At 47.9% G+C, this 24,361-nt stretch overlaps 1 protein-coding gene across 1 annotated transcript in view; it reads left to right on the top strand.

Moving 5' to 3' along the window:
• The window catches only part of DOK5 (docking protein 5), a 146,150-nt gene that overhangs the window by 105,498 nt on the left and 16,291 nt on the right, over positions 1-24,361 (top strand). Inside the window, exon 6 of the mRNA XM_068987372.1 lies at positions 1,852-1,987. Coding sequence (XP_068843473.1) covers positions 1,852-1,987 — 136 coding nt within the window. The remainder of the gene's footprint in view (positions 1-1,851; positions 1,988-24,361) is intronic.

Genomic DNA, 24,361 nt, shown 5'->3' on the forward strand with positions numbered 1-24,361 from the left:
CATATTTGGTGGAAAAAAAGAAGTGTGAAAAAAACAAAAACCTTGCAGAACTGAGTGCCGAGTAACAGAGTCACATTTCTGCGGTGGGTCCAGTAAAGAGTGGGCAGCTGAGGAGGGAAGTATTTTAGGACGTCTTCGGGAACAAAACAGGACTTGAGCAAAAATGCTTTGAATTTTAGTTTTTAATTCTTTGAATTAAAATGACAATTAAAATCACACAATCAACCTCATAAGTTAGTTTTTATGCTAGTTTGTTGAAAGAGCCTTCTAGTTTTTCTCTTTCTTCTTACATGGTCCATACTAGCAAAATTCAAGCCAATTAACATACTCTATGCTATACATGCTGAAAACTGCCATATGGCCGGGATATTGAGCCAACTGTAGATAATTAGATAAGGGTAAATCTTCCATTTTTACTGCACTAATTGCATAGACTGGAATAGATAAAATCATTAACAGTAGTTTGGGTTGAAAATTGGTTTGGTTTCCATGCTGGGTTAAAAAGTTCTTTTGATGTGAATCTCTAGATGTGAGCAAAACTCAGGCAGTCAGGCCAATATTCAGTTTTCAGTAAGAGTTTCAGAGGTGGAAGGAGAGGGATTGTGTCTTAGAATAACTAATTATTAATAATTGTAAATAATGTAATAATTGAATAGTGTTCTTTAAAACAAACAAAAACAACCTCTTGGTTTACTGTGGATATATGTAATTAAAATCAGAACTGTACTGCGAAAAAAAATCCTTTTGAAAATTACCCAAGTCTTCAAAAATATTTAGAATAATTAAATACATTCAGTAATTATCTATGCCCATATCACTGTATATATATGTATTTTGTGTGTGTGTGTCTGTGTCTGGTGTGTGTATACAAATATATATATATACGTGCTCTTGCAGTGCAGGAGACACAGGAGACATGGGTTCCATCCCTGGGTCGGGAAGATCCCCTGACGAAGGAAGATGGCAACTCACCCCAGTATTCTTGCCTGGGAATCCTATGGACAGAGGAGCCTGGCAGGCTGCAGTCCAAAGGGTTGCAACGAGTCAGACACAGCTGAGCGACTAAGCACGCTTGGAAAACACAGACACACACTCACACATATTAGTAGTTAAAACACACTGGTCTCTGGTCTAACTGTATGTACCAGTCTTCCTTATCAGTGCAGTTCATTTCTGTTTTTTAACAGCCTGGGGTAGAGATGGTTCCCCTCTTAGTTCCTAACATTAATGATGAAACCCACATGTCTTTCCTTGAGTTCCCTGGTTCTCTTACATTCCACACATCAGTTCAAGTTATGTCTGTTTAAAATACTCCTGGCTACGTTTGGTTTATCACATGGAGTGAAAACCTGGAGTAAAATTGGATCGATGGTTTTGGAAATAAAATCGCTCTTCAGGCCGTTGTCTGTAAGCAGGATCAGGTCAGTGTCTGAGAGCCGTAGAGCCCTTTCTCACCTCTGAGCTGAAAGGCCCCATTTCTGGTGAGTCTCTGAGTGGTGAGCTGTGCTGAGAAGGCCTTGCCCTGGTGTCCTCTTTGACAGTTTTGAGAAGTGGAGGGATTGTACTGAAAGCCCAGAAACGACTTGTTCATTAACCTCCAACAAAACCTTCAGGACAAAAAACAGGGGGCAGCGCCCCGTTGGCCCGAAGAGACAGGCTCCCTGCCCGCGTGTCTGTATTAATGACAGTTCGTCAAACACTGTGATTCCAGTTAACTCTGTTCAGCACACGTGAACAGGAATCCTGATCTCACGCAGAGCGAATGGAGCTGACGTCGGGTTGTTCCAGGCTCTGGGTGCGTTGAGCTCGGAGAAGCTGGCTTTCAGAAGCCCTCTGTCTTTGTTTTCACAGGATGTGTGAGACTGGTGAAGGGCTGTTTGTCTTTCAAACGCGAGATGGGGAGGCCATCTACCAGAAGCTCCACGCGGCTGCCCTGGCCATAGCGGAGCAGCACCAGCACCTGCTGCAGAGCGTGAAGAGCTCCATGGTACGTCTGGCAGCCCTCTCTTGTGAGCCCCGTGTGCGCTGCGGCAGAGTGCTCTTGCAGTCACTGTGCTGAAAATATGGTCAGTATTTTGGGGGGCAGGTGCTTTCCTCCTGTACTCAGCAATGTGTTACTCGGATGACATGCATCCTTGGAAAGCTCCAGAAAGTCACTTGGGAGCAGAAGAAGCATCCGCCAGCTCGTCATCTGCTTACTCACTATGTAACGTGTGTGTAACTCCCTTGTCACGTGTGTGTGTAATCAGCATTCCTGCAGCAGAATGCTGTCCACTGAGTGAGTTATAAAAAGCAAGTATATTTCGTTTTCACTGGGAGACTGAGAATTCTGAGATCAGGGTGCTGGCGCGTTCTGGGGGGCACTTCCTGGTTTGTACCTGGCTGTCTTTTTACTGTGTCGCAAATGGCAGAAGGGGTGAGGGGTCTCTGGGTTCCCTCTTGTAAGAGCGCTAATACCGTTCATGGGGGCTCTGCCCTCATGACCTGGCCATATGCCTGACTGTCTAATAACATCAGTTGGGGGCTAAGGTTTGAACATATCAGTTTGGGGTTGGGGACACAATATTCAGTCCATCACAGTCTGTATATATATATATATATATATATATATATATATACACATTAAAATCCACTTGGCTTATGTATGGACATCTATAGACAAATTCCATGGGTTATCTACCTCTGAAAGCGAAAGTTGATCAGTTGTATCCGACTCTTTGTGACCCCAAGGATATACATCCATGGAATTCTCCAGGCCAGAACACTGGTGTGGGTAACCGTTCCCTTCTCCAGGGGATCTTCCCAATCCAGGGATAGAACCCAGGTCTCCCGCATTGCAGGCAGATTCTTTACCAACTGAGCTATCAGAGAAGGCCATATGTACTTACAAGTGTAACAGAAGTTGTAATTTCAAAGGTCAGCAGTGGTCAGAGAAAAAATGTAAGTGAGAGAAGAGAGCTGAGAGGAAACGGGGGAAATAGCAAAAGCTCACGACCAGACAGCTGTTGACATGAGGTCATGGTTTCTGTGCAGGAGAGTTCTTAATTTTTTTTTCCAAGTAAACTTTGAGTCTGTATAGTATCTTCCAGTTTATAAGTGTTGGAAGTTAATCCCAGCTAAAACCAACAACAAAAATCAGTAATACTTTGTAGGACGAAGAAAACCTATACAGACTTCATTCTGCCCACAGCGTGTGTTTGCTCTCTAGGGGGTAAACCTTCATAGTCATCAGTGTGCAGAGACACCCAGGGACTGTGCCTCTTATGGAGAATTGTGATTCATTAGTTTCTTCTTTAGGAACAGTAAATTTACAAAATCTGAAATGAATGTGCAACAGCTAAATAACACAACTCATGAATTGTGACTGCAAACACATGCATAGACGGTCACATCTGGGAAAGAAATCTGCAGAACCAAGAGGAACTGGGTTGGCACGGGAAGGTTAGGGCAATTTGAAAAGTCTGATTTAACCATGTGAGGTGGTTGGATTTAAAGAGGGGGAAAGTGTGCCAGTAATATGATCTGTCCCAAAGCAGCCAGGGATTATTCCCAAATGACTTATGCGTGCCATAATGTGGGATGTTAGAGCTGGGGTCAGCAAATCTTTAATACAGGCTGAGACAGCAGTGTTTCAGGCTTTCTGGATGAAGATGGGCTCTGCTGCAGCTCTTTCCTGTGCCGCTGGAGAGCACGTGCAAGCATAGGCCGTGTGGGTTCAAGTGGACATGGCTGTGTTCCGAAGGAAACTTTTAGTAACGGACAGTGAAATTCAGAGTTCACTTGATTTTCACCTATCATGAAATAGTCTTCTGATTTCCCCCTCAACCATGTAGAAATGTTCCTTCTGAACTAATAGAGTCTTGGCATCCAGTTTCCCATATTCTTCCCAATTCTGGATATTGCAGTAGAGGTGGGTAAATGCAAGGATGGATGGATAGAAAGAAAAAGGAAGAAGGAAGGAAAGAAGGAAGAATTCAAGTCGTTTTGAGCACACAGGGCAGTGTGCCACTGCATTCAAACTGTGAGCTACTCAAGATGCCTTTAAATGTCTGAAGAAGGTTTTTTTTAAGATTACCTTTTTGTAAAGCCATCAATTAGCATAAATCTGTCTGTACTTGAAAGGGAGGTTCTGCACGCACATGTGTTTCCATTTGTAACCGCCTCATTACTTCCACTAAAAATTAATCAGGAATATGAGTAATTCATTCAGATCATCCCTTTGCAAATTTAACTGTAATATAATGTTGTTTGCTCTTAATTTGCTGTATGCTTAACAAGCTCTATGAAATGAATGTGATTTTAAAAGTAAAAACATCCTGTTTTAAATGGAAGTGAGTAAACTTCAAAATGGGATCTGAATCTCAAGGGAGTTAAAACTGGGGGTTGCAGAATGCTTAAAAACCAACATCCTTGAATCGATCTCTGATTAGGGGAGAAAAGAGATACCGTGCTAAAATGAAACAAATTGGGATGATACTATTACACTTCAGTTCGTCTGCATTTTCTGATCACTGGGAGAGGGGCCCCAGATTGGGTGTATTTTGACTAGGGATTGCCACTGTGCCGCTACTGGCTGGCATCTCTGAGATAGTCAAGGTCATAAGCAGAGAAAGATGTTGAAGCTAATATCATTAGGCAGCCCTGAACCTAAATCTAAACGACAGTTTGCTGCCGCTGTTGTAAAACTCCCAGGACAGAATGCTTTACCCATGACAGTTTGAAATTGCAGGCTTGCGTGAGTGGTGTGAATCAGACTTACAACCCTGAATCCCAGAAGTCATAAAGGAGAGACATCTGAGTCAGATGATCATAATTATTTTTATTTTATTATCATTACTGTTATTACTGTGATGGGCTGAATGATGGCTCCCTGAGGATCTTCCACATCTTAATCCCTGGAGCCTTTGAGCATTATCTTCTATGACCAAAGGGACTTTGCAGCTGTGATTCGGTTAAAGCTCCTGAGACGGGAGATTGGGCAGGATCGTTCCAGTGGGCCCGGTGTTATCACAAGGTCCCCGTAAGAAGGAAACGAGGAGTCGGAGTTGGACCGAAGTGCCGTGGCCGTGAAGGCAGAGGCACGCAGAGGCGTTTGCAGAGTCTCCCCTGACGGTCATGGAGACGGAGGAGCTGGGCCCAAAGGTCGGCGGTGACCTCTAGAAATTAGAATAAGGAAGGAAATGGACCCTCTCCTGGAACCTCCAAAAGTGACCAGGACAGCGGACACCATGAGTTTACCCCAGAGAATCCTGTCTTAGACTTCCAGTCTCTAGATCCGTGTAGCCATATGTCTGTGTCGTTTTCATCCCAAGTTGTCACAGCAGATGCGGTGCCCCTCGATCACCCTCCCCTGTCCACAGGGAGAGTGTCCTCCACGAAACCCCGCCTGGCGCTGGAGGCGGCGGCTGCAGAAGCTGAGATGGGGGCAGGACCCACTCACAAGCTCACGGTGGTTATCAGTGCAAGTTAATTCCCTGGGGCTGAGAATTTAAGAGCCCTGGTTTCCTGTTGGCTGGTGGATGAAGGCCGCCCTAGCTCCCAAAAGCTGCCCTCCGTTTCTTGCCATCTTCCCACTTGTTTCACCAAAGCCAGCAAGAAAGACTTTCCTTCACAACGAGGGCCATGATCCTCTGTGTCCCAGTCGTGGCCATGACAGCCATCACCCCATCATAGGCTGTTGGTTGGAAGCGAGTCACACGTGCTACCAAAGGTCGAGGTAGGCGACCCCACAAGAGTGTGCACATGTGGAGGGGAGATTGGGGGCCCCTTACTGACTCCACACGGGCGTCACCAGAGGGTCGACACACAAACCAGATTGGTGATGCTCTTTGCAGCCAAAGATGGAGAAGCTCTATACAGTCAGCAAAAACAAGACCGGGAGCTGACTGTGGCTCACATCATGAACTCCGTATTGCCAAATTCAGACTTAAATTGAAGAAAGTAGGGAAAACCACTAGACCATTCACGTATGACCTAAATCAAATCCCTTATGATTATACAGTGGAAATGAGAAATAGATTGAAGGGACTAGGTCTGATAGATAGAGTGCCTGATGAACTATGGACGGAGATTTGTAACATTGTACAGCAGACAGGGATCAAGGCCATCCTCAAGAAAAAGAAATGCAAAAGAGCAAAATTGCTGTCTGGGGAGGCCTTACAAATAGCTGTGAAAACAAAGGACGCGAAAACAAAGGAGAAAAGGAAAGATTCACCCATTTGATGCAGAGTTCCAAAGAATAGCAAGGAGAGATAAGAAAGCCTTCCTCAGTGATCAGTGCAAAGAAACAGAGGAAAACAATAGAATGGGAAAGACTAGAGATCTCTTCAAGAAAATGAGAGATACCAAGGGAACATTTCATGAAAAAATGGGCTCAATAAAGGAGAGAAATTGTATGGGACCTAACAGAAGCAGAAGATACTAAGAAGAGATGGCAAGAAAACGATCTTCACAACCCAGATAATCATGATGGTGTGATCACTCACCTAGAGCCAGACATCCTGGAATGTGAAGTCAAGTGGGCCTTAGGAAGCGTGACTATGAACAAAGCTAGTGGAGGTGATGGCATTCCAGTGGAGCTATTTCAAATCCTGAAAGATGATGCTGTGAAAGTGCTGCACTCAATATGCCAGCAAATTTGGAAAACTCAGCAGTGGCCACAGGACTGGAAAAGGTCAGTTTTCATTCCAATCCCAAAGAAAGACAATGCAAAAGAAAGCTCAAACTACCACACAATTGCACTCATCTCACATGCTAGTAAAGTAATGCTCAAAATTCTCCAAGCCAGGCTTCAGCAATAGGTGAACCATGAACTTCCAGATGTTCAAGGTGGTTTTAGAAAAGGCAGAGGAACCAGAGATCAAATAGCCAACATCTGCTGGATCATGGAAAAAGCAAGAGAGTTCCAAAAAAACATCTATTTCTGCTTTATTGACTATGCCAAAGCCTTTGACTGTGTGGATCACAACGAACTGTGGAAAATTCTGAAAGAGATGGGAATACCAGACAACCTGACCTGCCTCTTGAGCAACCTGTATGCAGGTCAGGAAGCAACACTTAGAACTGGACATGGAACAACAGACTGGTTCCAAATAGGAAAAGGAGTACGTCAAGGCTGTATATTGTCACCCTCCGTATTTAACTTATATGCAGGGTACATCATGAGAAATTCCGGGCTGGAGGAAGCACAAGCTGGAATCAAGATTGCTGGGAGAAATATCAATAAACTCAGATATGCAGATGACACCACCCTTATGGCAGAAAGTGAAGAAGAAGTAAAGAGCATCTTGATGAAAATGAAAGAGGAGAGTGAAGAAGTTGGCTTAAAGCTCAACATTCAGAAAACTAAGATCCAGTCCCATCACTTCATAGCAGATAGATGGGGAAACAGTGGAAAAAGTGGCTGACTTTATTTTTCTGGGCTCCAGAATAACTGCAGATGGTGATTTTAGCCATGAAATTAAAAGATGCTTACTCCTTGGAAGGAAGGTTATGACCAACCTACACAGAATATTAAAAAGCAGAGACATTACTTTGTCAACAAAGGTTCGTCTAGTCAAGGCTATGGTTTTTCCAGTGGTCATGTATGGATGTGAGAGTTGGACTGTGAAGAAGGCTGAGTGCCAAAGAATTGATGCTTTTAAACTTTGGTGTCGGAGAAGATTCTTGAGAGTCCCTTGGACTGCAAGGAGATCCAACCAGTCCATCCTAAAGGAGAGCAGTCCTGGGTGTTCATTGGAAGGACTGATGCTGAAGCAGAAACTCCTCATGCGAAGAATTGACTCATTTGAAAAGACCTTGATGCTGGGAAGGGTTGGGGGCAGGAGGAAAAGGGGATGACAGAGGGTGAGATGGTTGCATGGCATCACCGACTCAATGGACATGAGTTTGGGTGGACTCCGGGAGTTGGTGATGAACAGGGAGGCTTGGCGTGCTGTGTTTCATGGGGTCACAAAGAGTCAGACACGACTGAGTGACTGAACTGAACTGAACTTACTACTGTCTGTCTCCACAGAGTGCAAACTTCTGGAATAACACTTTTTTAGTGTTTGCGACTTTATGGTGTTTTGCTAATACTATTCATTTATGAAGCATCTGCTAAGTGCACGGCTCTTCAGTAACAGCCGCCATACCGCTTGTCAAGCTGGACACTCCACTGCCCTTTTCTCTGCAGTCAGGATAGAGTCTCGGCGAGGTAGCTGCAGTCGTTCCTTCTCATTCATTTGCTCATTCACGATGTTCACTGAGGGGGTTATCTGCTCTGGCGTTCCCCGGTGGCTCTGTGGTAAAGAACCCGCCAGTGGAGGCGACACAGGTTCGATCCCTGGGTCGGGAAGATCCCCTGGACGAGGAAATGGCCACCCACTATGGTATAACTGTGGAAAGTTCTGAGAGAGATGGGAATACCGGACCACCTGACCTGCCTCTTGAGAAATCTGTATGCAGGTCATGAAGCAACAGTTAGAACTGGACATGGAACAACAGACTGGTTCCAAATAGGAAAAGGAGTATGTCAAGGCTGTATATTGTCACCCTGCTTATTTAACTTCTATGCAGAGTACATCATGAGAAACGCTGGACTGGAAGAAGCACAAGCTGGAGTCAAGATTGCCGGGAGAAATATCAATCACCTCAGATATGCAGATGACACCACCCTTATGGCAGAGAGTGAGGAAGAACTAAAAAGCCTCTTGATGAAAGTGAAAGAGGAGAATGAAAAAGATGGCTTAAAGCTCAGCCTTCAGAAAACGAAGATCATGGCATCTGGTCCCATCACTCCATGGGAAATAGATGGAGAAACAGTGGAAACAGTGTCAGACTTTATTTTTTGGGCTCCAAAATCACTGCAGATGGTGACTGCAGCCATGAAATTAAAAGACGCTGACTCCTTGGAAGAAAAGTTATGACCAACCTAGATAGTATATTCAAAAGCAGAGACATTACTTTGCCAACAAAGGTCCATCTAGTCAAGGCTATGGTTTTTCCAGTAGTCATGTATGGATGTGAGAATTGGACTGTGAAGAAGGCTGAGCGCTGAAGAATTGATGCATTTGAACTGTGGTGTTGGAGAAGACTCTTGAGAGTCCCTTGGACTGCAAGGACATCCAACCAGTCCATTGTAAAGGAGATCGGTCCTGGGTGTTCTTTGGAAGGAGTGATGCTAAAGCTGAAACTCCAGTACTTTGGCCACCTCATGCGAAGATTTGACTCATTGGAAAGGACTTTGATGCTGGGAGGGATTGGGGGCAGGAGGAGAAGGGAACGACCGAGGATGAGATGGCTGGATAGCATCACTGAGTCGATGGACGCGAGTCTGAGTGAACTCCAGGAGTTGGTGATGGACAGGGAGGCCTGGCGTGCTGCGATTCATGGGGTCGCAAAGAGTCGGACACGACTGAGCGACTGAACTGAACTGAACTGAACTCTGGTATTATTTCCTGGAAAATCCCATGGACAAGGGAGCCTAGTGGTCCACAGTCCTTGGGATCAAAAAAGAGCTGGACCCGATGTAGCAACAGCAACAGTCTGCTGTTATGTGCTGTAGGATATAGCGGTAATCGACAGGTAAAGCCCCTGATCCCACGGGACTTATCATTCAAGGGAGAATTATTCATGACCCTTGACCTGGAAGGAATCTGTCCAGATGCTATAGATGAGAAAACAGATGCCCCCAGTGGTGAGGTCACTTGACTGCAGCTATGGAGCTCGTAGCTGCTGGAGCCAGGAATGCAGGATCTTTTATGTGGCTCTTTCTTAACTTTCTTGTTTGATAGTGGAGTCTAGCTGGTTCACAGTGCTGTGATACTTTCAGGTGGGCGGCAGGGCGACGCAGCCGCACACACACACGCATCCATTCTCCCCGACCGGGTGAGAGGGAGTTGGTGTGGTTCTTAACAGTCTGCCTGCGGCCACAATGGCCTTACTCTCCAGAGGGTTTTAAAGCCCTTCTGTTTCTCTTCTATCCACGCTGTCTTAGCATTTTCAAACTACCCTGAATGTCAGAGTTCCTTTCAGAAATGCATATCAACTTAGAGTACATCCTAAAAAAATCCCTGTTACGGCAAACCCGGCTTCTTTCGGTATTTCTGGCACCAGGGAGGCGTCGTGTTCCTCGTGACTCTCCCCCCTCTGCTTGTGAGTCCAGCGTGCTCTGATTCACTCTAAGGGTGGCGCGGAGGAGGGTGGGTGGTTCGGGGAGGACTGACCGGTGATGAGATGGGGCTGCCGGAGCTGTTTGCTCGAGAGCCGGCAGCTGCCTCGCTGGAGCAGCGACAGGAAGACTCCGTGGGGACACTTTGGGACTTCCCTGAGCGACCGGCTATTTTTGCCACCTTGGAGATCAGTGCTGTGAGAGTCTAATTTTGGAGCAAGGAGTGGCAGTGTGTGGGAGGTCCCTCATTCCTCAACCGGGGCTGTCATCTTTAGAATCTCCTTCTAGGCGAGAGGGACAGGGTGGGGCGTGATGGGGATCTGGCGGCTCCCTGTGTGGCTGCAGGTTTGGCCTCCCCTGGGGGTGACTTTGAGGCCCCGTCTCCCCCTTCCTCTGCGGCCCTGACTGCCCCAGGCTTGCGAGTTTAATCCCAGCTGTTTCTGTGTTCCCTCTTTTTTCATTTGCTTGTTTACCTGAGATTTATTTCCATGTTTAGTTTTGCAAATAAAATTTGATAATGAATTTGTAGAATTCAAGTGGAACTGTGTTATAGTTCTGCAACCCAAAGTAAGTTATATTCAGCCTCATTTAAAAAATTATAGTCAGCACATTAAAAAAACATAACAGAAGATATCAAAGAAAGCATAGAACCAATTTCACTATTTCTCAGACTAAAAGACCCTTACCTGCTTGGATCTTTATGTGTATGAACACCCTTTTCACAACTTCGTCCCTGTTCTTCTATCCACACACAAAATCAGTTTTTGCCTCTTTTTGTGTTTATAGACTCTGGTTAATTGGGTTAACTTACAGATTCTTTTTTTTTAAATTTCTTTTAGCATACTACTTAAAGTGGTTATCAACTTTTTTCCATTAATATTAATTATAGCTCAAAAAGATTTTATCAAACACCAATCTACTGCTTGCAAAGTAGATCTTGTAGAGGACATAAAATAAATTGTGAAAAAATCTTTTGCATCTTTAAAGAAGCTTGGATTTAGATGAGTTATGAATTTAAACCCTTGAAAACATGCAACAGTATAATCCTGTGATTCAGTTTGCTCTAGTCCCCTCAGAGGGCAGTTGTCCCTCTGATCAGGATTAAATGGACCAGAATTGGATTCAGGGACTCCCCGGTGGCCCCGTGGTTAAGACTCCATGCTTCCACTGGAGGGGTCACAGGGTCAGTCACTGGCCCTGGACATTCCACATGCCGTGAGGTGCAGCCAAAACAATGAGAACTTCAGGCGTCTCTTTACTCAGCAACAGAACTTCCAGGACCTTACTCTAAAACCGCATCAGCAGAAGCAAAGCTAGGCGGGCACACCTGGAGGGAGTCACTCCTGTTTCCTTACATCCCTCTGCTTACCGCGTTTGCCGAGCCCTGCTGTCCACGAGGTGCTGGGGACGTGATCAGAGAAGATGGAGCTCCCACTCTTGGGAGCTGGTGTGTGAGTGACGGAAGCGTCACCCCACCGGGAGCCTGGGCGCACCGTGCGCCGTGGTGTCAACAGGACCTCAGTGAGGCCGCTGAGCAGTCGTGGGTGGTGACCCCGTGCGTGTGAAGCACTCAGGTGAGGAGGGGCAGGGCAGCAGGCCGAGTGGGCGCACTCGTTCGTCCTCACCCTCACCCTCACACGCTTTGTGAGCCCTGAGAGTGAGCTTGTGGCGGGAGGCCAGTGTCCCGGGTTGTGCTGGTTGCCTTTGGCGAGCGGGACTGTGACTCGAGGGTCTGGGAGGGGGCTTTAAGATCAATATTCCACTGTATGTTTTTCTCTAACATTAGTTTTTTAAACTGGCTACACAATTTTTTAAGGTTTATTCCTTCCAGCTCTGCTGGCCCTGTTGCCGCACGGGCTTTGTCACTACTTGCGGCGAGCGGGCGGCTCTGAGCGTGGTGTGGGGGCTTCTTTGCGGAGCGCAGTCTCTAGGACACGCGTGCTTCTGTAGTTGCAACTCCAGGCTCTGGGCACAAGCTCAACAGCTGTGACAGCCGGGCTTAGTTGCTCCTCGGCTTGGGGGATCTTCCTGGGCCAGGGATCGAACCCTTGTCTCCTGCATTGGCAGGAGGGTGCTTTATCACCAAGGTAGCACCCATGATTATTTTATAGAAACAGTAGTTGGGCTTCTGGCCTGGGCAGACTGAGCTGATACACCGGCGAGAAAGAGGATGGGCTTTCCCACTTAAATGCATAGCAGAGCTTGGTAAGAAAGAACAGGCTTTGAAAGCTTGGCAGGGACGTTTTCAGGTGCTAGAAATGTGGTCTCCATCAAGGGATGAGATGATCTTTGTGGAGAAGTTTGTGCCTGAGCTGAGTTTTCGGATGAACCAGAGGTAGCTGTGAGCTACTGCTGCTGGTGATAACAGTGACTCTGACGTTCACCGAGAAGTTACTTTGTGCCGGGAACTCTGCCGAGCACCAGACATCTATTAACGTCTTATCTTGGCTCCACTGACGGTGGGTACTGTCATCCCATTTTTATAGGTAAGGAGTTTGAAGCCTGGACACAGACTGAAATGATGGTGCCAAGATTTAAACCCAGGTGTTGCTAGCTCCAGTATCTACAGGTTAGCTACTGGGCTCTTCTTAGCGAAAATTAAAATTTTTTTTCTCTGAATTCATTTATTTAAAGATAGAATGCAGCTTATTGAAATCATGGAACACAGAATCAACACAGAATAAAGTTGTGGAATTGAATTGTTATATTTCATTTATATTAATAAATATATTTGAAGGAGCAAATGTAGCTTTTAAGATTTACTAAGTTACTAATAGCACAAGTAACTAAGAGTTTCTAAGAGTGATACTGCTTGATTTTCAAGTTGAAAGATAATAATGATATTTCAACTAGATGGCAGCAAATGCAAAAGCATGTTTTGAGCTATTATGTAGCGCATGTGAGGCGCCAGGCACTGCGGGCTCCATGGTGCAGAATCTGCCTGCCCATGTGGGAGATGCACGTTCGATCCTCAGGTCGGGAAGGGCCCCTGGAGAAGGAAATGGCCACACACGCCAGTACTCTTGTCTGGGAAGTCCCGTGGACAGAGGAGCTTGGTGGGGTCACAAAGAGTCAGACAAGGTTTCGTGACTAAACACCAGTAGCTAAGGCATCGGCACAGAAGGTATTTTTAAAAGACTAACTTAGTTCCCTGTGTTAAAGTGGAAGCTTCACATAAACACACAGTTCTGTCTTTCAAGAAAACGAGACTGTGGCCACACTGTGCCTGCCGGAGTCAAAGCTGAACAGCAGCTCTCAGCGGGAGATGCTGACTGCTCTTCCGGTTTTGTTCTTTTCTATTTTACTGATGTATTTTATTTCTGGCTGTGCTGGGTCTTCATGCTGCGGGGGCTTTCCTCTTGCTGTGGCAAGCGGGGGCTGGACCCTGCGCGCGGGGGCTCCTCACGGTGCTGCCTCCTCTGCCGGCGGAGCACAGGCTCCAGGCGCACGGGCTCGGCGGTCACGGCGCGCGGGCTCGGCGGTCACGGTGCGCGGGCTCGGCGGTCACGGCGCGCGGGATCTTCCTGGAACAGGGATCGAACCTGTGTCTGCTTGATTGGCAGGCAGGTTCTTTACCACTGAGCCACCAGGGAAGCCTGCTTTAGTCTTTATAGTCCTGTCTTCTTCTTGCCTCAGTAGCCAGACTGCGGGCCTCTGTCGCCATCGCCTCAGGGCTTGGCACGGGGCACAGGGCTCACTGAAGTTTTGCTGAATGAACGAAAGAGGGTCGAATAGATGATTTTATGAGCACAGAGAAAAAGAGCAACGAAGCCAGAATCCCAAACCCCATCTCCCCTCCAATGCCAAAACACAGCCAGGCTCCAAGTGAGTCTGCTCTGAGAGGCTGCTCGAAACAGTCCCAGAGGTTATCAGTTTCCCTGCACAGGTGGGGAGACAGTTTCCTCAGCAAGGAGGCATAAAACGTTACCGGAAGCGAAAGGAGGGCTCATTCTGTTTTATGCGCACGGCCGAGAATTCAGAGGGCTCTCAGAAAACGGATGCAAATCACTTTCCTTCCTTGAAAATAACCGTTAGAGCGCATCTGGAGCTCACCAAAATGCTGGATTTGGAAACTTGCCCCAAACGCTGGATTCCACTAATGGGTTTCTTTATCAAAGCCAAGGGCAACAGTGCGGCGTTGTCTCAGCCGCAGCTCTGCTCGCTGCGTGGCGTCCCGGCTGCGCTTTCCCTCCGCGGCCTTCCTCTCTGGCTCACTCCCCTTCTCTCCCTCTCTTCTGTAACACTCGAGGAGTAAGCCTCTGTCCACGCTCTTTCCTTCACAGCTCAGTCATATTCTGTGATGGCTCAGTAGCGTTTCGATGGTGGGAATACCTCGATTTTGCTCCAAGAATTAGAACAAGGGAAAGAGCTGGAGAAAGCGGAGACAGCTCTTTGAGTGGTTCCTGCCAAATACCCGGCAGAGCTGGTCAGGCTTGGCGTCCAGGGGAGTAGGTTTCATTAGAAAGCCCAGGTTGACCACCTGTTTCGTAGACAGTCGATTTCCAGCTGAGAGAAGCGCCCTGGGAGAGTCCCTGTGAGCTTCTGTCCCTCAAGCCCCCGGGGGCCTTCCCAGCACCCTGCGCCTCCTCCAGACAGCTCTCGTTTCTCTAAGCTCTGGAGCTTTCATTTTCGTAGTAAAATGTATTTCCCAACTTCAGTGAACAGAATATGAGCCCGTCCCTTAAGGTCTCCATGACATCCTCAGCGCTTCTCAGGAAGTGCACAGGATTCCACTCTGGACCTCGGCTCTGGAGGAGAAGGCCAGGTCTGACGTGCTGGCCGGCGTCCTTCCCAACCCTGGGTCCGTGAGCAGGTCATGTCACCACCTTTACCGTCTGTCCCCCCTCCTGTGAAAAAGGAGGCTGTATTAGCACACACCTCACTGCGGGGGTTAAAGCTGAGATTTGCCAACATGGTGCTGCACCTACTAAATACAAGTCAACCCGAGGTGTTCATGCTGACTTGGAGAGTGAATGAGCTCTACTCCAACAAATTTTTAAACTTTTTTTTGGAATATAATTACTTTACAATCTTGTGTTAATTTCTTCTCTACAACGAAGTGAATCCGCTCTACGTAGGGTGCAATCCCTGGGTCGGGAAGATCCCCTGGAGGAGGGCATGGCTACCCACTCCAGTATTCTTGCCTGGAGAATCCCCATGAACAGAGGAGCCTGGCAGGCTACAGTCCATGTGGTCGCAGAGAGTTGGCATGACCGAGGGACTAAGCGCACACACCCCCTCCCTCCTGAGCCTCCCCCCAGCCCTCCCCACCCCCTGGGTCGCCACAGAGCCCAGGCTGAGCTCCGTGTGCTGGGCAGCAGCAGCCCACTAGCTGCCTGTTTTACACCTGGGAGTGTTTATATGTTGGTTCTACTCTCCCATTTCATCTCATCTAAACTTTTTTAAAAAGGACCTCTTGGGATAAAGCAGAACCTCTTAGCAGCCTGCTGGGGTGGAGGTGGGGCGCGCCTCCCCCTGGAGAGCCGTCCTCTCTGGACACATCGTTTTCATGGGAACTGTGAGCGAGAGAACCAAATGCTGTTCAGCAGGTGGAAACACAACACGCAGCAGAACGCTGACCGAGCCAGAGAGGCTGAGGCTGCGACTGACGGGAGGCGAGGGCGGCTGCTCATCCGCTGCCTGGGCCACAACGCTCAGCCGAGCCAGCCGGCGCGTCCGTCGGCGACTCGGTCATTCAGCTCTTTTACCAAGAGCCTGCTGCGTACAGAACACGCCCTGTGCGGGGTGGGTGAGCGCAGAGAGGAAGGCTTCTCCTCCAGGGAAGGAGAGCTCTGATCGCACGTGGGTCTGCTCTCTTCTCGGAGAAGGCAGTGGCACCCCACTCCGGTACTCTTGCCTGGAAAATCCCATGGACGGAGGAGCCTGGTGGGCTGCAGTCCATGGGGTCACTAAGAGTCGGGCACAACTGAGCGACTTCACTTTCACTTTTCACTTTCATGCATTGGAGAAGGAAATGGCAACCCACTCCAGTGTTGTTGCCTGGAGAATCCCAGGGCCGGGGGAGCCTGGTGGGCTGCCGTCTATGGGTTGCACAGACTCGGACACAACTGAAGGGACTTAGCAGCAGCAGCAGCTGCTCTCCTCTGTTGAGAAAGCGGCGCCCTGTGTGAGCAGACAGTGATGGGATCCTGGCTGGGCTCTGAGCTAGCTTCCTGGCCATTTACTGTACAAGGCGGAAAAGGCAGCCCACTGCGGCGTTCTTGCCGGGAAAGGTCCGTGGGCAGAGGAGCCTGGCAGTTTGCAGTCCCTGGGCTCACAGCGTCAGATACGACTCAGCCAATAAGCACGCACACACACACCTGGGGAACAAAAGATCTGTGCTTGATGTATTTTTAATTTCCAGCCCCCAGCAGAGTGAATGGCTATACATGATGCCCAGGGGATAGAAATGCATGCCGTGAGGGAGTGCATGAATCAAAGCGCCAAGGGCAGAATTCGCTGAAAGCGGGGAGGGGAGGCCGGGTGCAGGCAGGGGTGCGTTCGTGGAAAACCGCGTTCGGAGGCTTCAGCTCATGGAGGGACAGTTAAAGTTGAAATGAGCAGCTCCATCTGTGGTGCGGCTTTATTTTGTTTAATTTTCAAACTGTCCTTGGAGACGGGGTTGGTTTTTGAATCCTATTTATCTTTATGTAAGTACACGTATGGAAAATGTAAGTAACTGCAAAAATATGAGCATATAGATGCTGTGGGCTGTGTCTGATTTTCCTTTTTATGATTGGTTAGCATGCCCCCCTCCCCTCTTTAGCAACTCCTGAACCTTAAGGGCGTGGCCTTTTCCATGCTTTCCTCTGTGCTCACGTCATGCTATGTAGAAGTCTGTACAGGCACCCAGAAGATTACCCACACACTTAGATACCTACACAAGATATGAGTCTCTGGGGGTCCTTGTTGGTTTTATAGAAACACGATCATTTCACACATTTAAAAAACTGCACGCTGGTTTTCTCACTCATCAATAAATACTTCATGGGAATAGTTCAAAGTCATGTAGCATACGTCTGACTCGGGTTGGCAAACCATGGCTGATGACCAAAATCTAGTCTGCGCCTGTTTTCATGAGTACGGTTTTATTAGAACACGGCCGCCCCCCTCCATTTTTATATTGTCACGGCTGCTTCCGCATGGAAACAAAGGAGGGGGTTCTTAGCCACCGCAGAGACTGGATAACCTGCAGAGCCAAAGGCCGTTAATATCTGGCCTTGACAGAATAGTTGGTCAACCTTGGCTTCTTTCATTCTTTTTAATGGAATGCATTTTATTGGCAATACGATCAGGTCCATTTCACAGAGGGAAACGGAGGCTCCATGGCTCACAGTCAGCAAGTGAAGAGCCAGGACGGGACCAGGAAGCCCAGGATGTGTGTCGGTGGAACTAAAGGGCAGAAGGATGTGTGGAGGCTCCGGTAGGAGAGAGAGGGTGTCTAGGGCCCAAGTGTGAGTGTGGCTGTGGTCTGGGTGGAGGTGAGAGGTGAGGGAGCAGGAGAGGGGGCCCTGGGGTCGTGGTTCCCACCTTCCGTGGGAAGCAGAGTCACTGAGAAGGCTCACCAAGCCCCCGGAGGGTGGGCTCCGCCTGCAGGTTCCTGAGGGTCTGGGTGACGCGCTGGGATCGGGGTGTCTAACAAGTTCTCAAGTGATGCTGACGCTGGCCAGGGACCACACTTCGAGAACAATGACTCTACAGTGACAGAGAATTTGGCTCCTTGGTCCCTGGAAGAAATGACAGGGGAGCTAGAGAGCGTGCAGTGTGTGACCGCGAGCTTTGATACCCTTTATTCCCACAAAAACCCACAGGCGGACCCACATCAGTGATCATTCAGTGAACATCCACGGTGAGAACAGGCCGGTACAGGCATGACTGCCTGCCGGTCTTCACGTGCATCTCAGCAGGATGTGTTCATGGGGTTTCATTGTTTCCGAAAGCAAGAGCATGTGGTTATACTCTTGCTGGAGAAAGCTGCCTCCTTTTAAGACCTCATTCCTCTGCTAGCAGGGGAGTGCACCTGTCCAACAGGTGGAGGAGAGATGCGTGTGAGAACCTCTCTGCGGACCTGTGTACACGCTGAGGACGACTTACCCCTTCTCATCAACCTGCAGTGATTACAGGACTTGCCCCACAGTGATCACAAAACTTGTTCAACAGCATCTGCAGCTCCGTTCCAGAGGGTTTGGTTACCAGCACTTAGCACAGCAATTAGCATTTTAAGCGGTTTGTATTGATTAAATGAAGGTGCTTTATCAACCACAGAGAATCCCAAAGAACGCAACAAATGTAGTTATCTCAATGAATTACTCCCAGCACGAGCCGTACAAGATTCATTTGCTAGCACTTTACAAGGGTGTTTGATATACCTTAGAAATATAGATTTATCAAACTGGGTAGATAGATCGCATGCTACACAAATACGTGCTTGATTTTTAAGTCTTAAAAAATATTGTCTAAGACTTGTTCTCTTTTAAAAGAGACATTTGATCTGGATTTTGCAGGAAAGATTTAAAGATTCTGTTCAAAACATGTTTACTGTTCATGAGGTATTTGGAGTACTTCTCTCTGGTTAGAAATTTTAAATTATGTTTAAGCTTTGTTGGGAGCTCTTCTCTAGACTCCTTTCAATTTCTCTTTGGTTTCATTTTCTAGTGTCATCTGGAGAGGATCAAGGGGGTTAGGCTTGGGGAGGAAAGGACCTATAAAATGACAGCGTGTGAAGTGGGAAGACATTTCTTCCCTACAGGCTTGTTCTTGCAAGAGTCGGGGGGTACTTAAACATCACTCAGTGCTTTATTCATAGTTTCAACATTCTTTAAACTAATGCACGGAATGGTATGCAGTGGAGGGTGGGAGCTATGATTTCTCTTGAGACTTCAAAAGCAGGCTTAAAAGATTTGATTCGTACGTGATAGGAAATGCAAATGGTTCAAAAGGATGCACCGTGTGTAACCAGCCTCTTTCCCACACTTAAACTGAACTGAATGCCTCTTAGGTCCCCGATTTACTTTCCTGCAAGTGAACACTTACCAGCCTCATTTGCATCCTTCCAGAACATTGTATCACTTAATAGATACAAATGTATCTATTTATTAATAAGTTCATTCATTTTGCAAGCACCACACCCTCTTAGGAAGCAGGAGTACAAAAGAGAATAAGAAAGAGTCCTTGTCTTCAAAGAGTTTGCTCCTTATTATGGGGTGATGCGGAGAAGGCAATGGCACCCCACTCTGGTACTCTTGCCTGGAAAATCCCATGGATGGAGGAGCCTGATAGGCTGCAGTCCATGGGGTCGTTAAGAGTTGGACACGACTGAGCGACTTTGCTTTCACTTTTCACTTTGATGCATTGGAGAAGGAAATGGCAACCCACTCCAGTGTTGTTGCCTGGAGAATCCCAGGGCCGGGGGAGCCTGGTGGGCTGCTGTCTATGGGGTCGCACAGACTCGGACACAACTGAAGCAACTTAGCAGCAGCAGCAGCAGCATGGGGTGATGAGATGATCATCAATAGATAATAAACGAAACTGTATCAAGAGTTGGTGAATGCCCTGGAGATGGCAGTGTAAAGGGGGAGAGAAGAAGGGGGTTTGTTGCTCTGATGAAGCCAGACTCTAGCAGAGAGAGGAGGGAAAGAGAAGTGGAAATTTCCAAGGGCCAGTTGTTCTGGGCAGAGGGGACCATACTCACAGAGGTGCCGAGACAGCTCTGTTCTTTGCTTGTTCAAGTCCAAAGCCATGACTTTGAAACATGAATGAGAAGAGGGCTATGACGTGTTGTCCAGAAATAAGTAGGTGCCATGTCCTAAAGGACCTTGCAGTCGTGGCCCAGACTTTGGCTTCTGTGTGGGGTCAGTTGGGAAATCACGGGAGGGTTCTGAGTAATGGTCCAGTAAGCTGTCTTTACTATTGAAGGGGCACTCTGGCAGCTGTTTGGGAAAGACTGGGGATGAATGAGGCGAGAGTACAAGGAAGAAGCAACCTAGGGACTGGTTCCATCATCGAGGCGTCCAGGAGAGCTCTAAGGATGTGGATCGGATGGTGTGGGGGTGGGGAGCAGGTGGGAAGTGGACACTGGGTATGCTACAGGGTTTGCTGGTGGCTGGACTCTCGAGTAGGATAGGGCGTAAGCAAGGTGCTCCCGAGGGTTTCTCTTCTTTAAACAGAGCAGTGGGTCAAATGGAAGAAGCATTTACCCCGAAGGGGAAGAGCTGCAGAGAGCTGAGCCTGGGAAACGATGCTTTGGGTTTGTGTGTGTTCAGTGAGAGACTAGCTCTCCTGGGTCCCTGGTGGCTCAGATGGTAAAGCACCTACCTGCCATGCAGGAGACCTAGGTTCCATCGCTGGGTCAGAGCCTGCTGGACATCTGGTGCAGGTGGGGAGCAGGCTGTGAAATACAGGACTCTGAGGTTCCAGGGAGAGATCGGAGTTACAGACACACGTTTGAGAATCATCAGAGTGGATTGATGGTATTTAAACCGGCCCCAGTGATGAGTTCTCCCCACAAACATGCATACATAAGGGATTGCAGCCCTTTCAGTTTAGAGTCATTTCACATCACTTCAGAAAAGATCTACCTTTTGCTTTTTAATGGCTCACCTATTAGTCGGTTGCATACATACATATACAGTATGTGAAGATGAGACTGCTTTGTTTAAAAGTAAAAGCAAAATTACAAACTCATTTATTTTTCTGAGGTTAGTCACATTTTAAAGTAATTTTTTAGTCAGTCTAAGATTCAACTTGACATGTAAATTAAAATTAAAATTTTAAAATATTAAAAATACTGGTCATTGGAATAATAAAAATTACAGTTAGCAGGGAAAAATATTATAAAAGGAGATTTGGTCACAGTTTAGTTCCTCCATCTTATCTGGTAAATTAAAAATGGTTAGGATAATGAACAAGTAAAGTATAGTGCCACCAAAGTACGGTACTATTGTGCAGAGATTAAAATGACAGCAAAGAAGACGGCAGTATTTGGGAACATCAGGAGACATTTATGATGTATGGGATGGAAAGAGAGGACCATGTAACACTGCGTACATTACCCTACGTTCAGTCTTTCGTTCATGCCCGACTCTTTTCGACCCCATGGACTGTGGCCCGCCAGGCTCCTCTGTCCATGAGATTTCCCAGGCAAGAACACTGGAGTGGGTTGCCATTCCCTTCTCCAGGGGATCTTCCCGACCCCAGAGATCAAACCCAGAATTCACGCATTGCAGGCAGATTCTTCACTGTCTGAGCCACCAGGGAAGCCCCATTAATGACTAAAGGAGGTTAAATAAGCAGCCTGGAACCATTATGAGTGGCAGATCCAGACTGCAGTCCCAGTTTCCTGGCTCTGGAGTTGGGCTCTTAACACAGTGGAGAACTTTTTCCCCAGATTGATTGATCCAAAGTGGATGAATAACATAGGACATGCATGCACGCCTGCATACTCAGTCCTGTCCAGCTCTTAATAAGACCCCATGGACTGAAGCCCACCGCGCTCTCCTGTCCTTGGGATTTTCCTGGCAAGAATGCTGGAGTCGGTGGTCGTTTCCTCCTCCAGGGGATCTTCCTGACCCAGGGACCAGACCCGAATCTCCTGCTTCTCCTGCATTGCAGTCAGATGCTTCATCACTGAGCCGCAAGGGCGCACTGGCATAGGACACTGGTTCGCAAAGTGTGGTCCCTGGGCCAGGACCAACTGAATTATCTGGAAACGTGGGGAAAATGCAAATCCCCCTTTTACAGTGAGGATGGGGGCCAGGAATCTGCATTCTAAGGAACCCTCCAGGTGATTCTTGTTAAAGTTGGAGAACTCAGGATGGCTGACCCAGGGACCAGAAAGCATGGGTAGAGTCTATTCCCAAATGTGATTTCCACAGGAGGCAAGTAGGCAGGAGGTGACGGCATCGTTCAGGAGGCCCGGTGGAGACTGACTGTGAGTTGCGGGGCAGTGTTGCTGGTGCAGCTGGGTTTGGGTGGGATGAGAGACAGACACTGAGATGCAGGTTTCTTTTAGAACCTCGTTTTACTTTTTCTCTCTTGGACTGAGTCGTTCCTTCTGATTCAACTTTGCCCACATGTTGTGCTTAAAATACCCAGAGAAAGTAAGTTCTTTATATATACGTCCCTAAACTGAGGCTACTACCAGAATCAGAGGAGCTTTGGAAGCCTCTCAAGCTGAGCAGACACTCGGCGTCCATGTAGCTGTGACTCACAGCACAGCCTTATTGTCAACATCGTGTCCCTGGGCAGCAACTTCAAGGCACAGTTGAGAGAGTGGAAATCACGGGTGGTTTGTGCATGCAGGGTGGCCACTGGCAGAGGCCCCACGGCAGTTAACTGGAAGGCACAGCCCGATGGGACTTGAAGAGGCTGATGAGGAGGGGGTTGGGGCTTGAAGTCGCGTTTTGTGATGACTTGTGCGGCTTCTGCACGGCTCCAGGACAATGCCGCAGACGCAGCATGTGAGCGTCCTTGCGATGGCTCATGGCAGCAGTTACCTCCTGTTGTACTGTTCAGTTCTGCAGAACCCAGCGCTTCATTGTAAAAACAGACGGAGTCCAGGGAAGGACGACCTGGTGATGTGTGTCGTGTTGTGGCCAAGTCTTGCCCACTGCCCTGCCCCCTGGTCTCAGGCTCATAAAAGGGGCTTGCGGGCAACAGGGAAGTGTGTGCCAGGCCAAGGGATGGGGCGGGACCCAAATGGTGGCTGGCACACAGTGGTCCTTAGAGGGCTTTCTCTTCCAAGAGGGTGGCTACGATTTGCCTATTATTAGGAGAAAAAGGGAGAAGGCAATGGCACCCCACTCCAGCCCTCTTGCCTGGAAAACCCCATGGACAGAGGAGCCTGGTGGGCTGCAGTCCGTGGAGTCGCTAAGAGCTAGACATGACTGAGCGACTTCCCTTTCACTTTTCACATTCATGCATTGGAGAAGGAAATGGCAACCCACTCCAGTGTTCTTGCCTGGAGAATCCCAGGGACGGGGGAGCCTGGTGGGCTGCCATCTATGGGGTCGCACAGGGTTGGACACGACTGAAGCGACTCAGCAGCAGCAGCAGCAGGAGTAAAAGGGCCTTGACAGTGAGCACTTTCCTCAGTGTGAGTTTTGGGAGGTTTTTTAAAAGAATCTGTGTTGTTGACTGTGATAGCAATGGGGAACCACATTTTGGCCCGTTGTTCCTCAAATTTAAATGTTACTTCCGCTGTGACTGTTTGGCTGGTGGTGCTGGTGGTGGTTGTTTAGCCTCTGAATCACTTCTGACTCTTTATAACCTCATGGTCTGTAGCCCACCAGACTCCCCTGTCCATGGCATTTGCATGCCAGAATATTGGAGTGCGTTGCCGTTTCCTTCTCCTGACCCAGAGATCGAACCCCTGACTCCTGTATCGGCAGGTGGATTCTTTATCACTGAACCACCTGGGAAGTGGTTTGACCTTTGACCAGAAGTAGCCACCAACTACCTCATTACATCATGCTTTATAAAAAAGAAATAGTCCACATACTACTCTCTGATTTTATCGAGGACAGCTATATTGAGACGTAATTCATACCATACGATCAGTTCAGTTCAGTTCAGTCACTCAGTCGTGTCCGACTCTTTGCGACCCCATGAATCGCAGCAAGCCAGGCCTCCCTGTCCATCACCATCTCCCGGAGTTCACTCAGACTCACGTCCATCGAGTCCGTAATGCCATCCAGCCATCTCATCCTCTGTCATCCCCTTCTCCTCCTGTCCCCAATCCCTCCCAGCATCAGAGTCTTTTCCAATGAGTCAACTCTTCACATGAGGTGACCAAAGTACTGGAATTTCAGCTTTAGCATCATTCCTTCCAAAGAAATCCCAGGGCTGATCTCCTTCAGAATGGACTGGTTGGATCTCCTTGCAGTCCAAGGCACTCTCAAGAGTCTTCTCCAACACCACAGTTCAAAAGCATCAATTCTTCAGCGCTCAGCCTTCTTCACAGTCCAACTCTCACATCCATACATGACCACAGGAAAAACCATAGCCTTGACTAGACGGACCTTAGTTGGCAAAGTAATGTCTCTGCTTTTGAATATACTATCTAGGTTGGTCATAACTTTTCTTCCAAGGAGGAAGCATCTTTTAATTTCATGGCTGCAATCACCATCTGCAGTGATTTTGGAGCCCCCCCAAAAATAAAGTCTGACACCGTTTCCACTGTTTCCCCATCTATTTCCCATGAAGTGATGGGAC

The sequence above is a fragment of the Capricornis sumatraensis genome, chromosome 15 (assembly GCF_032405125.1).
Source record: "Capricornis sumatraensis isolate serow.1 chromosome 15, serow.2, whole genome shotgun sequence".
NCBI lineage: Eukaryota > Metazoa > Chordata > Mammalia > Artiodactyla > Bovidae > Capricornis > Capricornis sumatraensis.